The following is a 16,806-nucleotide window of genomic DNA, read 5'->3' on the forward strand; positions in this document are numbered from 1 at the left end:
AATTAAAGGAAAAGTAGTAACCATTCTTCAATGGCCTTTAGCAGCTCTGTTACAGGTAATCTACAGTGCTCCCTTTTGAAGCATGAACCTTTAGTCATACGTTATGTAGATTGTAAATCAATACATCCCCGCCCCTCATGGTTTGGGTATGAAGAGCAATAGCAGTTATTTTTAGAATATTGTGGCCCACTGTGGCTTCTTTGCTGGAGTATCTAGAGTAATTGTTTTTTTTTGTGTGTCAAAATATCACCACGCTGCATATGTTTAAAGAAATAATTCCCAGAAAGTGAAGTCATTTGTAACCGAACGGCATGGTCTAGAATCTTGTTAGCCAAAGAATAACCATATGTTATTATTGTGCACAATCCATTATACAAAATAGAGTATGCAACTGGGTTATGAAACATTAAAATAACTAGGATGCTTTTGATATCCCTAGTCTTTATCAATATTATTCATGAGTGCTCTCTTTACACTCAAAGTATGCAATGCTAATATGATAGCTGTGAGACAAAGAAGGAGTTTTATATCGGACTGTTTCTTTTGTATGGCAAGGTGACACTAGAGTCCAAGTAAATTTTGGAGGTGCGTCTAGGTATAGCTGCCACACAATAGGTTTGTATATTTTTCTCACCCTTACTAAGTAAGCAATGGTAACCTTCAGCCTTCTTCAGAAATAATCATGTCCATGCTTCGTAAGGAAAAAGCAAACACCAAAACACATGCATGGAAATGGTGCAAAATACTGGTCTCAAAAGCTAAGATGGTACCAGCCTCGAAGAGAACTCAGATCTAGTAGAGTCTCTGCTGACGCCCCTCAGAATACAAACCTCCAGAAACGGCAGTCACGCCTTTTTCTTTTCTCGTCCCCGCCTCATGGAATAAAATGCCTCTGAATCTTCGCATTATCCCTGTACACAGCCGCTTTCGCAAGAAGCTGAAGACCTGGCTTTTTGTAAATGTAACCATCTTAATTCTCTTGTCGGAGCCGTCTGCAAGCGCCATGAGCCTCCTCAGATGTGATTTATGAGCACTACAAATGTCCTTGACTTGAAAAACAATAAATTCAGGAAATAGGATGAGATATCCCATAACATGAGGTTCCATTGTCTGAGAAGGCTATACAGCAATGTTAAAATGCAGTGCAGCGACTTTTTACACGGATTCTCATTTTACTTTGGGCAGATGTGACAAGTGAAAATCCTGGTTGCGGGCCTGTATATTTTGGTTTGCGCATACTATGTAATTTTGAAGATGTGCCATTTATCTTGGTGGCTTTGTGGGAAAGCTTGCGCTCAACTCAGTGAGCCTAGTGCCAGTCATGGTGACAAGTCAATGACCGCTATAGGCTTCATTAGTTTATTTGAAAAGTTATGTCAGATGCCAAAGGTATGATTTGTTATCGAAAGTTCCAAGAAAGGCAGTAGACCTGACTTGTCTATTAGGCACAGCATACAAACCAATAGACATTTAAAGTTTGATATCAAAATGTGTTACAACCTGTAGACAGTAAAAAAGTACATGAAATGAAAAAAGCACTGCTGCAATAGGCAAGCGATTTTAGTATTGGTTGCCCTTTAGACAAACCTTGGGGGGTAGACTACCTACACTGTTACAATGTTTGTTAGGTCACAGGAAATGGGGTAGTATATTATTCTGCCAACTGTTATGCTACACACTGGTAACGGTATGCCCGCTGTTTGTGTTTCATGAAACCTTACACTCCACATAACTGACCTTGGTCAGTTATGAAAACAAGACAATTTTACAGGCTTTAGGTGTGAGGTTAGAATGAAATCATGTTAAAGCCAATATTTATTTATGATAGATCGTTATTACACTCTTAAAAAATGTAGACGGGTTTCTTTAAAGGAATCTGGATTACTGTAGTGGGCAAGTGTTTTAGCGTTGGTTATTTTTTATGTATTGATAAGAAGCACTTAGGTCAACAAAGCAGCTGAACTAAGAGCACACCTGCTTGCACAGCATACAGGCTTGCTTTTAGCAGAGGTATGTACAGCACCCTAAACAGTATGTGCAGCTTGTGTAAATAAGAAATCGTTCACAATTGTGGGGCACTGTATTATTAAACGTTAACTCAATGGGGTTCAAAATCACTCATCCCTCCCATATCACGTTATGCATTTTACTGCAACATATGCTTTTAACTGATCGCAAGCCAGGCTGTAAGCAACACTGCTCACAGAACAAGCTTAAATTTGGAACAGAAAATAATTTGAATTCAGATTGTAGTAAGAGTTAAAACAGCACGTGCCAGAGATTGCTTTCAGCAAAAGACCCTCAAAATGACGCATGCAGATAAGAACTGCTAAGTCAACAAGTCAATGGAACAGGTCTATATGTAGAAACAGACAGAAAAAAAAACTGTTCCACAAAAAGCATTCTTGTTGCCTGTAACAAGAAAGGACAATTAGCTTTATTTGAAGGCAAAGGAAAAGCTTGAATTCTTATGACAATCTGTAACTGGTACAAAAGTATGCTTGCATGGCCTTCAACGGCTCTCATTTTCCACTACACATCAATATGCTGTAACGCAGGTACGTTACAAGGGAAACAAACTTAAAACTCAATCGGAAGTTGCAGACTTATGCCTATATGAGCCACAAGTATTTAAAGGACCTTATTGGAAACATTCGTGTATGCTACTTGGACAAGACGCTATGCTGATTGCATCAAATGTCTCAATGAAACTGGATAAAATATTGTGCAGGGCGTCCAAAAGGTATGGGGTGTTTCAATGAATACCCCACTCGTGTTTAAAAAAAAAAAATGGAAAAAAAACCTTCGCCCAAGCCCGACTGGTCTACCATCCTGGGTCTGGTCAACCCAATTCTGTTGCTTTACTGACTTTTTGTTTGAGGGATTGTAAAATAAATCATGGTGTGCACAACTATCCACAGTGTGTTAAAGGATGTATCGTTTGATCTTTGTTCTTTAAAGAACTACAAGATTACTCAACCAAGTGAGCAAAGTTATGCTATACATGGCAGCACGAGGACATGATACTGCTAGCCCCCCCCCCCTAAGCCTGCCTCGTGTAGGTCAAGGGCCTGCAATCGGACAGCTGCAATGAAATGTGAATGTTCATAAAAACACTGCACTAGTAACACAAATGAAAAACAACATCAGGATTAGAGCAAAATACATGTCTTATATTCTCTCTTTTTTTTTACTGCCTTCAGCTTTACATAACAACCCGAGCAGGGGTTTTGTGCAACTCTTGCAAATGTCTAAGTCACTGTGCACAAACTGGTCTGGAGATATAGATATATATATATATATACTTTTTTTTAAGAAAGGGAGGGAACACAAGGGACAGTTCTCCGTCACAAAGAAGTGAAAACACGCGAACAAAAATACATAGGTAAATACAGCAGGACATTCAATAACAGCTGCCTTAAGTACAAAATACAGTACAAGTACACCGATGTAATTAAAACATCAAGAAATACTATTGCTCCCGTAGAATTTAGGAAACGTTCTTTGCAACGGAGAAAATTAAAAATTAACTAAATAGATGTAATTTTTTTTAGAACGGCCCTTAAAAGAACACCCAAGTTGGGAAATATAAAGTGAGACGGTTTAATGTGACTGAAGTGTACACACTGGTGGTGGAAACTTTAAAATTTTCATAAAAATCAGCAAACTGGCCCTCTTGCTTTTAACGTAGTACACTTTCATTTTACCGGCCTCCAACAAAAAAAATATCCAGCCACAAATGCATACCAATATTTGTGTATGTAGTTAGGAAAAAAGCACACCAAAAAATGTTTTATTAGGGCCCTTCTAAAAATTCATAAAATAAATAAAGGCAGCTCAAAAAGGCGTGCAAAGTGTTTTCAAATTTCTTTTAAAAAATAAAATACTTAAAAGATAAACCAAGAAGTCTTAAGTTCCCCTTGGCCTAGTGTTGCACCAATAACATAACCTGACATTATGAAATAATAACCTGATGCATTCAGTTCAAGTCTGTCAAGTCCAGCACGTGGACAATACTCTGATGAGGAGAGTGGTAACATTTTAATGATAGATAATCCAGTTTAAAAATCGGGGAATCTGAGTTATCTGTTAAACAAGCAACTGGGAGGCCGGCAACTCTGAAAGCTTGATAGAGCATGGGAAAAGGGGCATGTCAAGCAAAAGGTACTTTTTCCCTTGTTCCATCAGCTTCCCGGAAATACTGCCATGGTGCAGACTGCTAGGAAACCTAATTTCCATAAAGGGCAACTCGCCTCTAATTCAGATTATACTTTAAGCCAATCATAACATAAAGGGGCAACATTTCTTTTGGGCAGAGTACATTCAACAAGAGACTATAAATAATTTTAAAGTCACAAAGCTAATTTAGCTTCCTTTAACGATGGACCTTTGGTTCCATCATGGTAGAGGTTATCCAACGCTTGCTGGCAACAGGTGAGAGTCTGAGGTACTGATATACGGATCGCTTAGGTCTTTAACAATCCTTGTAAAACAATAGCTGACACTGGAATCGTGGACCTGAGGTTTTGTTTATAATTGCTAAGAAAAAAAGTCCAATACTGTAAGCTGGACTCAAAGTTCTCACATCCTACAGGATCTGCAGATAATCTTTCACAGATAAGACATTAATCCACGTTTAGCCTTGATGGTCACTTCCCCCAAAAACGATTTTCTAATCTCACTTGAGCGATGGCGTTTTTCTGAATCAAATGACCACCCACAGTATGAAAGGGCATCTTTAAACACTCCATCATGTACCAGGTATGACTGAGGCAAATGAAGTGTGGCTTCTTATTCTCTTGGAGCAATTGCATCACTGAGATCTTAAGTGAAGCAAGGGTATCGACGTCAGTCAAACCAATTTTAAAAAGTGGGTTTAAACTGTTTTTAACTTGCAGTTTTCGCTCAACCATAAAAAAAACAAAAAAACACAGCTATGCCAGGTTGGTTCTCATCTGCTAATGTCTCTTCGTTCGTGAAGCGGACACAAAAATTAAAACGAGAGGGAAAAGACGTTGGCCCAGGTGGCAGAGTACACCCCGTTCTTCCTATTACGTTTATGTTACGCACTGAGCCATCAATACCAATGAGCATTCTCAACAATACATTTTTGTTCTCAATAACAGGATCACCTTTTCCAATAGTATCACAGCCACTGAATAGACCACCATCCCTGCTTCTCCTAATGAGCAGTAAAGGCCCAAAAATCATAGCATGTCATTCCAACTTGGGCAGTTGGGTTGAAAACCCCAAAAAAGCGTGGTAAGCAGGAGCTGAAACCAAAGAAAGTGCCATGCACCTATAAAAATCAGCCATGAAGATGTCCACTATTTTGAGGGCACAAAGGATCGTGTTCTGATTTTCAGCAGATGAGAACAAATGTGACATCCCTTTTTAAAGTAAGCTGTCACCAGAAACATGCAACCCTGATCGCTATCTCTGGCCTCGGCTAGCGATCTCATACGAGCTGAGCAGTGGGTTATAAATTTAATATCAGCTCGTTTTATTTTAGCAAAAGTTACTCAGGAAACATTCTGAATTCCTGCATTATCCTGTGCACGTCATTTATCGATTTCCATAATGCCACTATTTTTTGGAGAGGTGGGTGTGCAATATTCAATCACCAATTACTTTTGCTTTATTCATAGTAGCCTCTAGTATATTCTGCAATTCCCCTAACCACAATTTACAAATAGGCAGAAAATTGCAATGGACTGTGATTAACAAAATGTCTCTTCCAATTACGCAGCTGCAACAGGTCGGTTGTTTCAAAATGACTCTCCACATGTAGACCTCCCTCAAACAGGTATTTGGTTGAAATGAACTGTAAATTATGTTATCTTCACGCCTCCAACACGTCATACAAACATATGGCATTCATTCCTCATGATTAGTTATCCTCGGAAAAAGAAATAGTCCAACACTCCAAGTCGATGTATATACTGAATATGATCAAACTGCTGGAGGGCGGTGTGCCAAGTCGAACTTTTTTTATTGGGGGATAAAAAGAAATCATGTGTTCTCAGGAGAGCAGCAACCACGAAATGTGTCCCAATTTTAGAAATTCTCAACTGTTTATCCAGGGAGTCAATGCAGCCCACAATTAAATTGTCTCCAGTTCAATCAGAGGACAATCAAAGTTACCACGTCTCCAACATATATTAAACCATGTTCTCTTGAACACCTGCCTCTTCGCACTGGAGCGTGCCCTTCTTTTACACATTGCTCAGACTATTGTTGACACCAAGAAGCACTGGGCCACCAAGTCTTAAAATATGAGGAACCACGCAGGATGTTCATGTCCTGACCGTGTAGTCATTTGTTGTGATCTGGTGCACCAATTAGGCTCACGCCTTCATACTGCCCGGTACTGAAGAGGAAGCTCACAAGGGACCACATTGAGGAAACTGAAGCAACTCAAATTCAACCACCTTTCAGGAGATTGTTCACATCCGAGCACATATTTCACCAGAGAGGACTTAATATACACCCTACCATATACTGGATGAGTTGAATGCACTGCGCCATCGCAGCTGCCTGGGCCTTGTTAAAGTGATCAACTTCATTTTGAAATCCCAGCCACTTCTACTGGTGGAATAATGGTTGACATCCACTGCAGGTAGGTCTTGACCTTGGTCAGCCGGCTATGGTGGTGGAAGCCTGAACTGGCTTATTTCATAACCAAGATTGGTTTAGGTCTATGCTGATCATTTTCCGAACTTCGCGGGTGAAGGTGTCTGCGCCTAGTCTCCAAGTTTTATTTTTCTCGCTAACCCCCAGGCTGATTGGAGTAGCACAGAGTTCTCTCCCTGACATGTGCATGATATCTTGACTGGCTTCTCCTCAATGCTGCCATCAACAAGCACTGTATACGACAGTCACAATATCCTTGGGATTTAACCCTTGACTGGTCATTCGAGTTTTTTTCTTTTTTCAGCTACTTGAAATATATCGAATTAGCACTCAAATCCAGTTGGAATTATTGCCCCACCACCCGCCTAGATTGAAGTATGCTTCTCCCAGTCCATGATTGGATGCCCGATTCTGAAACTAACCATTAAATGGGCATGCTTGTTGCATCTGATGCAGATGTCCCACCTTATCTAACCAGGCATCTTCTCCCCTCAATCTGATGGGATCACTGATCTATCTATTCACGGTCGTGTCCACTCTGCCTCGTCTGCGTTTCTAAGTGGTCTTATAGGCGTCAGGTCAGTTTTGCTAGGGTCTGGTAAGCATAGAGAGGGGGGGCGTGGGAACTGGTGTACATGCGGATTATCATTCACAACTAAAAGGGAATCAGTTCAGCGATGCGTTTTGAAACAGGTATGGGCCAATGTTATCCCTTCCCGAAGCTGGTTTAACAAGGAGTGGTAGAACGGCAATAAAGCCATTCTTGCCCAGACTCGAGTATTATTGTGCAGGTTTCTGGCCGTGTATGGCTCTAAAGAGGAAAGTAGGACTTCAGCGTCACTGTCGGTCTTGTAATAAGTTTACCCCCCTCCCATCATGCAAAGTTGTGCTGCTGTTATGTGTACGTTTTTACGGGGACGAGCTTATTTGTTTAAATTATGAAGGGGGGAAAGCTTTCGGCATTGGAACGTTAACAAGGGCTTGGAGGGTGCGGCCGCTGGCGGTAGTCACTGACAAAAGGGAGACACGGGATTCTTATCACCCTTTGGGTTGTGTCCCATAGTAGACTGAAAGGGGAGGTCAGTTGTGGTTTAGGTGTCAAGAAACTTATTAATTTAGGAAAAAGTTAGTCGCTACGTTGCTATCTGTAAGCGAATCGGTCACTTTTTTCTAAACGTGGGAGGGGGTTGTATTGTTTGCGTCAGCTGTCTGATGATGGTCGTCCTTTTATGTATGCCTACGTTGTGTGATTAACAGTCAAATATGTGTTTGCCCAGTCCCGTATGCACGGCCAGAATTATGTCAGTATCCCAGCTCCACATTTTCGGAGGAAGTCCAGTCCAGGTCTCGTCACTTTATGCACAAAAAAAAAAATCTGGCTGACACCCTAGCTCCTTAAAAGCGGTCAGTCGCCCCTTATCCGTCAATTACCTTTGCTGTCACTCACTGGAAAAGACTGGTCGCCACTAGCTCCCCAGTACGACCGTATCCTATAAGTCTCCATTGCCCTTTTAAGTCTCGCTCCCTCCCATCATCGGTCCCCGGATTCTGTCAGTCGTCCCCTCCCACAACGGTAACCACCAAGGGCTCCATCAGTCGTCCTCACCCTCTTCAGTCTCACTCTCCTCGCCCCTCTCACCTCGGCCCCCTCCGCCCCCTTGCCTTTCCTGTACGCCCTTCATCTCTTCTGCATAGCGGCAGAAGGCAGCACCGAAGCGGGCCCAAGCCTTGAGTGGCACTGTGATGGAGTTGCGATAGGAGGGCTTCACTTCACTCACACGAAGAAACACGCCGTACTTGTTGCAGCCCACGTCGAAAAAGAAGCGTTTGGCGTCCACGGTAAGCGAGGTGCCCTCTGGCAGCGGCTCACCGGGCCCCCCTGGGCCTCCTCCTCCAGGGCCTCCTTCTTCTTCCTCACCACCGTAGTCATCGATGAGTTTGGCTAGAGCATCGCGAAACTCGATGAGCCCCTGGGCAGGCAGGGCAATGGTTTGGCCACTCTGTGGACCCTGAGCACCGCCGCCTCCAGGTCCTCCAAAGCCGCCTCGGTTGAGGGTTTGCCGAATGCGCAGGAAGCGGCCACGCTGGTTCTCCTTCAGGTCCAGGTAATATTTGCGATTCTCACGAACCAGGAATTCGCTCTTGAGGGCACGACGGGGTCCGCCCTCTCCCCCTGCCGCAGCCTCTGCCAGTTGCTCAGGGCTCGAAGGCCCAAGCTGCGCGTAGTGCTCGATGAAGTCGCCAAGGTAGTCGCGCAGCTCTGCGGCTACAGCCATGGAAAGCGTGAGCCTACTTTTGGAGCCTCCAGCGCCCACCTCTGCCACCTTCAGGAAACGGCCTTTGGCGTTCTGCTTCACGTCTAGATAGAAGCGCTTGTTCTGGATATCTAGACGCTTCGAAGCTAGCTCCTGGGTGTCCAATCCGGCTCCGCCCGAGCCGACACCCCCTCCACCACCTCCGCGGTCCGAGCCGCCACCTCCTCGCTCAGAGCCGCTGTCCCCATCCGCCATCTTGGGTTCTGTCTCAGTCTGGAGGGCTGCAAGAGCGCGCAGGCGTCAGACGTGCGGCGTTCTGAGCAAGCGACGCTTTCCACTGAACCGGGGACGCTCACAGGCCACGCCCCCAATCTGATCGCACCTTTTTCAGAGACGAGCACGCCCCAGTCTGTCAAAAGGGCACCTCTGACCAAGTCCTTTACTTAGTTTACTCAGCGACGGGCCAGCAGGCTGCAGTCCCTCCTTGAGTAGGACCACTCCCCCTGAATCCTCCAACTTCTGTGCAGGTCAGTTCGTCCAATTCGGTGGCACCACGCCCCTTTTCTCGCGTCGCTGTTATCAGACCAGTTTCATCGCCTATCGTTGCCACTGACGCTTCTTTCCTTGCCTTCCTTCCGCTTCCCGCCGTTTGCCCTCCTTCACCTTCGCCACCTCCTCCCCGTCCTCGCGCCGCTCCCGCCCGCGCGTTAGTCGCCTTCTGCCTCCTTCGCTCTCGCCCCACACTCTCTCCAAGCTCCGCCTCTTCCTCCTCTGTCATAGTGTCTCTGAGTGGGAAGTATTCTCGCGAGATTCTTAGGCTTTTCTAGCCGCTTTTCTCGTTACTCTATGATAAAGAACGATGACAGCGGAGTTTAAAATGCGAGTGCTAGGCATCTACTTGGAACATAAGTATTTACAGTGTTCTTTCTAAAATTGTATAAATCTCCGGAAAATTTTCTCAAACATTGCAGTGAAAATTGGCAGGAAGCTGCTTAGCGACCGTAAAAAATGTACACATACGTTATTCGTATATGCACAAAACGACAAACCAACTCTATAAACCGTTCTAATTATTTTTCACATTGTTGACCAACTCTAAAACTGTTCTCATTATTTTTCACATTGTTTTTGATTATGAAGTGAGGGGAAGGAAGTAGCGTTACAGCCAGAGCTACCGACTTTGAAACTAGAGAACCAGATTTGATTTTCGCCACCTGTTGAATATCCTGTGGTTCTGGGCAAATCAGTTAATCTTCCCCCTGCTTTAAATATGAATCTGATGTGTAACGTAATTCCCCAAACACAGAGGTTTGTAGAGAGAGGCGGGAAAGACTGGCTTGCTGTTCATAGATGGTGTGGGGCTTTCTTGCGGTGTGTCTGGTCTCAAGGTGCTATGAGTCAGAGGCGCAACTAGAGCCAAATTTCGCGGGGGGGGGCTAAGAAAAAATTTGGGGGGGGGGGCTGAAACTTTAAGCAATAAGCAGAGTGGAGCTGCAGGGGTCATGGAAGGGGTGAAACAACAACAAAGTCTCATTAACATGCAAATGGTCTTTTAAAGAACTGTGAAGTGCTCGGGCGCGGCTGTGTGTGTGCCCGTGAAGCTGTCTCATCCCGGGAATCCACACATGGTGGGGGGCTGAAGGCCTTAGAGTCCAATGGATGTTGCGCACCTGCTATGAGGTGCCCGGTGCCCCTTACGGGTCTGGGAATGTTGTTAAGCGCAGTCAGAGTGGTCTGGTGACTTTGTATTGTCCTTTGGTCCTGGTATAGCTCCTACTACCCACATGTGGAGCCAGGGCTTTAAGTGTGTTGAAGCATGAAGGGCGGAGCCAACGTGTCAACCTGGGCCTCCACCTAGTGAAATCTGTCACCATCCTGTGCTCCTGCAGGCATTACTCTTTATTCCTGTATGCTATCGGGCCACCTTTATTCTTTTGGCTGGTGTGGGAATCTTACCTGCGGTGTGAAGGTGCAGCAGCTGGGCTGAAGCCGAGATTTGTTTCCTGGCTGTGGCAGCACACGCAAAAGTCCCGGAGTGCCTACGTCCATGCTGGCCTTTGGATTCTCTGCCTGTGAGGTGCTGAGCCTCGCGGGGCTTCCTGGCAAGATCACCACACGACATGGGCATAGAAGCCATAGAGAGGGTCCTAGTTGGATCCTCTCTGGATACAGATTTACAAGTGTTCATCATGGAACTCCTAGTGTTCACACTGTACCACAGTTATTTCACCATCAATGGCAACTGGTTCCACCAGCTGTGCGGTACATCCATGGGGAATTGTGCAGCCCCGTCTTACGCCAACATCTTTATGAGGACATTTGAAGAAACTCACATCTTGAAGAGTGAAGCTTGGAAGATACACGGGAGGCTATACCTACGGTTCATTGACGATATTTTTATCCTTTGGGCAGGAGCAAACACAAGTCTGTCCGACTTTCTAGAACACTGGAACACAATCAACGACAGGATCCAATTTACCTGGAACTATGACAGAAAGCATTCACTTTCTGGATGTAGAAATACACAGGCAAGAAGGCACATTATCTACCACTATCTTCCGCAAACACGCAGACCGCAACTCCATATTGCATTACAAGAGTTTCCACCGACCCAGCCTCAAACTCAACTTACCATATTCCCAGCTCTTGCGAGTTAAACGCATAGTGTCTTCTAACATTGAGAGCGACAATCAACAACAACTAATGTTGCAAAGGTTTAAGGCACGTGGGTATCCACAGGAGACACTTGACAAGGCAGTAGCCCGCTGTAAGAAAGCCAATCGAAGCGATCTGCTACGCACCAAGTCCAAAATTGAGAACACATGCATGGTGGTAGTGTCCAAATACACTGTCACCAGCAACCAATTTCGCAGGATGATTTTAAAACATTGGCCACTATTGAGTTCAGAACCAGACTTCCAGAACATTTTTGCACAAACTCCAATCTTTGCCTACACCAGAGGACGCAACCTTAAAGAAATTCTCACCAAGCCTAGCAATCAAACCACCATGCAAACCTACAAAGGACTCGTGCCGTGCTACAATTGCAGTAATTGCAACAATGTCATACCAGGGAATTTTACCAACCACCCGATGAAAGGCCACAAGGTCAAACTAAAAGTCAATGCCACATGCAACTCCACTAATGTCATCTACATGCTCAAATGTCCGTGTGGCTCATGCTACATGGGCCACACAGAAAGACAAATACACACACGCATCCTTGAGCATAAGAGTAACATTCGGACTAAAAATATGAGATCTACTGTAGCAGCCCACTTTCTTGAGAAAAACCACTCAGTGGCCCAGTTGAAATTCTTGATTCTGGAACAGATCAAACCCACCAGATACAACAAAAACACACTCCTCAAGCGGGAGAACTATTGGATTCGCTACATGGCGACGATGCAACCGAACGGGTTGAACGATAGGATGGAATTCCTATGTTACCTATGACTGTAACCCTCAGAGTACATCATTGTTCACGTCTGGAGAATTATTGTGAACCATGTTACATTCTTTCACCGAGAGTACTACATCATCTACTTCATGTCTATTTTACCTTCCAGTTTTTTTTTATGATGTGTGCCTTACAGTATGTTTCTTTGTCATTTTTCTCGCGCCTTCGTGGTTGACTTTATTCAACACCCCAGTCTAACATTCACGAGCACCTCACACCACTCCAAGATGGCGCCCATAATCGGGGCTCAAGTCCTTCTTGGATGTTACTTATTTGAGTAAACACTGACGTGGGACGCTTTCACCTAATCGAGTCACACGCATGGAAGAGCACCCGCATGGAACCCCAGCGGAGTTAAAATACAGCCCAGTAAGTACCGTCATGGACTGACTCTTTACTCTGAACCAAACCGGTAAATGCCCCCAGCGCTAACTAGCTGCACACGTTTCTTTCAGGAACACGGACCTAACGGTAACGACTATCGTGAGTTCCTTCACTTTCTTCATTACTATGCACGCATGTTCACAATAATTGTAGGTTTTCACGCTCACGATCACTTTTTCCCCCGCATAGTTCACCCATTAGGAATCACGATCTTATGTACGGAGAAGATTTGTCCACCTACACCTGCACTTTACCAGGCATCAGCACCCGGGCACGCTACTATCGTTCAACGCATGTTCTATCGTTATTTAGTTTAAGCACCAGTAACCTGGCACATTTCCGCTTTTTAACGCACGCGTTCACATTATTCAGATCTCCAGCACCGTGTTTGCTCACGGTCACCATCACAATCTCCATTGAACTATGCATGCACTCACAGTCAATGTTCCACAGCAACAAATGAGGCTGACAGCCTTTCATGTCTTTTTTCTCCTTGTAGAGTAATCCGCTGATGAAGGGCTGAACGAGAGCCCGAAATGCATTGGGAACGTTAAAAACAATCATAAATGCCATTGATGAAAAGTTTTGAAGAATTTACAACCATGAATTCAATGTGTTGATATAGAGACTACAATTTCAAAGACTTTGAGTATACATTTGTGTTTTCAAAAAACTTTATTAAAATCATCAAGTGCATAAAGACTTGTTCTTCTCGCAGTGCTTGGAGGAGACTACCCCCTTGCTGGGGTAGCTTTGTAATAGACTTTGTAACAAGCCACGCTGTAGAGCACAGACAGCGATACCTCAACAGCACGCCACAGACCATAAACATTTTTGTATATCACTGAGGAATTAAGCAGTGCAAGTCCCATTCACTCCCCTTGTTAGTCCACTTTTTCTGTCCGCTGGACCCTGCACGCCATCGATTTAACCATGAATTTTGACACCATCTCAAACATGACGGATCTCAAATTATTCACCCCTTACTTAGTGTGAATAATTAACACTTACATTGATTGTGTCTGGTTTAACAAATTGTGTCTAGGACCACTTTTTCTATAAATATATAACCACCCAGGTCCTGTTGACTTTCTGGGTCTACCCCATTGTTTTTCAAGGATCTCAAAGCAGACACATTTGCTTTTACCACAGATGATGCCAGCAAAATCTATGGCATGATACAAGAAGATATAGCACCCACTGCGAATGCACGCACAGTCGAAAGTAACATCAAACAACTACTCTACTTGTTGAAACAAGCATTTGCAATGCAATAGGTCTCGCATTTACGTAAGGTTGAGCTTTTGGCATTGTAAATGACAATGTCTTTTATTTATGTTTTGGTTTGTAAAACAAATAAACGGCATTGTCATTTGCAAAGCTAATAGCTTAAACTCTCGCAAATGCAAGACCTATTGCATTGGAAATTTTGTTTATGAATGTAACCTTTGTTCATCAGGCCCACAAGATCTAAAAGCAAACCTACAAATAACTCTTATACCAGTCACACATGCCACCAAGCAAACAGAGAGCAAGACTGACCTCTTTAGGGGAGTTTGAGTGTCAGAATTAGTTCATTTAGCAACTTGCAGAACAAGTTATTCACAATCGCAGTTAGCGCACTCGAGGTGTCGGCGGCCGTTGTGAGACAGACTGAAGCCCAGCCATCGCCTGGTTACACCATCTACTATGAGGTAACAAGCTGTATGTAGTCTTTTAAGTAATTAAATGCCGACTCGAATTTGCGCCAGATTCTCTGGGGTACAAGTTTTGGGAGGGGGGGTGAGGCTCAGAGTACTGCTGCCATGGAAAGAGTTAATGTGCGCACATAAGCGGTACCCGAATTTAGATGGGAGGCTCTTACCACCGGCACACGGTGCTTCAAGCCTTTAAGGAACTTAAAAAGTAATAGAAGGAAAAAAACGCCTAGGCGCTCAAAGCCCCGGCCCTCGCAGAGCACCGCGTCCAGCAGCAACCACTTCTATCCCAGAGACTGGAGGAACATTTTTATATGCTGCGCTCTGGCTCCAGGCCCGCCCTCCTAATCTATCTTGAACAGCTAGTGAAAAACCAGGGCCGCCCTGCTAAATCCGTCACACCTAGTCAACATAATTATAGCACTTGCCAGATGCTCGCTATTTTCAGTTGATAAAGGCGGCAATGCTAAAATAAAATGAAAACATTCATCAGCACTTTCCTCCCACTATTATAAATAATAACAAGTGTTCTGTGGCGTGCTTCTGCCACTCGGTGTGGCCCCGCAAATATTCAGTTTGTATTAGGCTTATGTATATGGCATTTTCGTGGTTCAGCACACCGTTTGATTTTTTTTTCTACGGCCCCTCAGCCCATGCCAAGGTCTGTATTCATAGTTTCACAGCGAAGGAAACTGGAAATATAAAGGCGACGACTAGAACACCTTTTTCATTCCATAAAGTTTACAGCTGTTTTGAAACAGGAGTCTAGCCAAAGGCTGATGGGTGTCATAACCGTACAATAACTTCAGATAATTTACAGATTTAGGAGAGGGCTTTCTGGAAGCTACTCATGTGTGAAACGAACACGAGCACCCACGCGGTCTTGCCTTGTAAAGAACAACTTGTTTGACAAACCTCCATAGCTGATTCTACATAAAGCACCCGGTTGCCACGCATGGGCACGAAGCACTATAAAATGCATGAAAGAGCAATGATAACAGCATGGTACTGCAACTGCACTTGGCAATTAATGAGACATAGAGGGAAAACGACAACTCATAACGGCATAGAAAGCTACCGTCTCGTTGTTTTGTTTATTGCGGTTATTTTATGGGGGGGGGGCACTACCTGAGGAGGGGTTGTGAACGCAGACCACAGTATTGCAGGAAGGAACGAGCGGGTAGAGACATAAATGCACAAAATATCACAGACCCCCACAAAGCCCATACATCATCACCCTGCCAGCATGCAAGGTCCAGGAGCAGTCAGCCATACAAGAAACACTATGTTCTGCAGCAACTTCCTCTCTATAAAAATTCTTACAAAAAAAAAAAAAGAAAAAGAAAAAAAACATCATGGCTGTGCCGGGCCGCCGCGCTGCCCGCGACGACCCGGAAGCGGTTGGGAAGCCGGCCAATGCCAGCGCGGCCCCAACCGGAAGTCCCGCCCCATCGCGCCGAGAGACAGAGAGCTGCCCGAGGAGCCACGAAGGCTCCGCATTGAGTCCCGGTCCCGAGATGGGGGACCGGGTGAAGAGCGGCCGGGCGCATGGGGAAGGCGGGGCTCTCATGTGGTGAGAGAGCCCCGCAAAGCGCTACCGCCACCCCGGAGAAGGAGCCGCCGCCTTGCACCGCCAGAACAGGTAAGTTGAGTGAGAGGAGGGGTGAGTGGGGGTGGGGTGTACGCGTGTGTGTGTGTCTGTTTGAGTGTGTTTGTGCGTGCGTCTGTCTGTGTGCGCGTGTGTATGTTTAAGGGGGGGTGCGTGTGTGTATATGCAGTGTGTGGATGCCTTTGTTTGTGCGCATGCGTCAGTGACGACGTGCGCGCTCACGAGGTCCAATCTCCGCCAGAAGAAATTCGTAACACTCTGCTGTCCACATTCCCCTTCATTCCCCAGAAAGCGGCAACATAAGTTGTCTCCCTAGACAGCAAAAGCTTTCGCTTTTGCTTTCGTCTAGGCGAGACCTAAAAAGAATCGAATCAGAAGTTACATGCCAGCACACTCGTCCGGTATCACCGGGCCCAGCGAATCCCTAGAGGACTCAGAGTCCCATTGAAACCTCTAATGTGCAAAAACAATACGAGATTTGTTGAGCGTTGGTACGCCATCCTCAATAAGTGCTCGTTAGACTTAATCCTCCTCATCATAGAGGAACTTTCTAAAGCCCTGGAGGAATTAGCTACAGGCATTAAAAACATCCATTCTGAACTGACTGACGCCATGGATGCCGCCGAACTAACGAAAACACTGGAAGACATAAACATCCAATTAGACAAACATACCAGAGAAATACAAGAGCGAAAAATCCGGAAATTCAAGCGTGACACCATCGACTACAAGCTCGGAGAGGTGTACACTTGGGCAGAAGTGTACGCC

At 44.9% G+C, this 16,806-nt stretch overlaps 1 protein-coding gene across 1 annotated transcript; it reads right to left on the reverse strand.

Annotated features, from left to right (window-relative positions):
- Positions 1-2,402: 2,402 nt before the first annotated feature.
- PURB (purine rich element binding protein B) lies at positions 2,403-9,671 on the reverse strand. The gene has a single exon (XM_078666930.1). The coding sequence runs from the start codon at positions 9,141-9,143 to the stop codon at positions 8,226-8,228; it is 918 nt and encodes a 305-aa protein (XP_078523056.1). The 5' UTR covers positions 9,144-9,671; the 3' UTR covers positions 2,403-8,225.
- Positions 9,672-16,806: the final 7,135 nt, after the last annotated feature.

This window comes from Lissotriton helveticus, chromosome 11, assembly GCF_964261635.1.
Source record: "Lissotriton helveticus chromosome 11, aLisHel1.1, whole genome shotgun sequence".
NCBI classification, from domain to species: Eukaryota; Metazoa; Chordata; class Amphibia; order Caudata; family Salamandridae; genus Lissotriton; species Lissotriton helveticus.

What these genes read in the sequence shown, in the direction of transcription:
- PURB (XM_078666930.1), bottom strand. Translation starts at nt 9,143, where the DNA reads ATGGCGGATGGGGACAGCGGCTCTGAGCGAGGAGGTGGCGGCTCGGAC.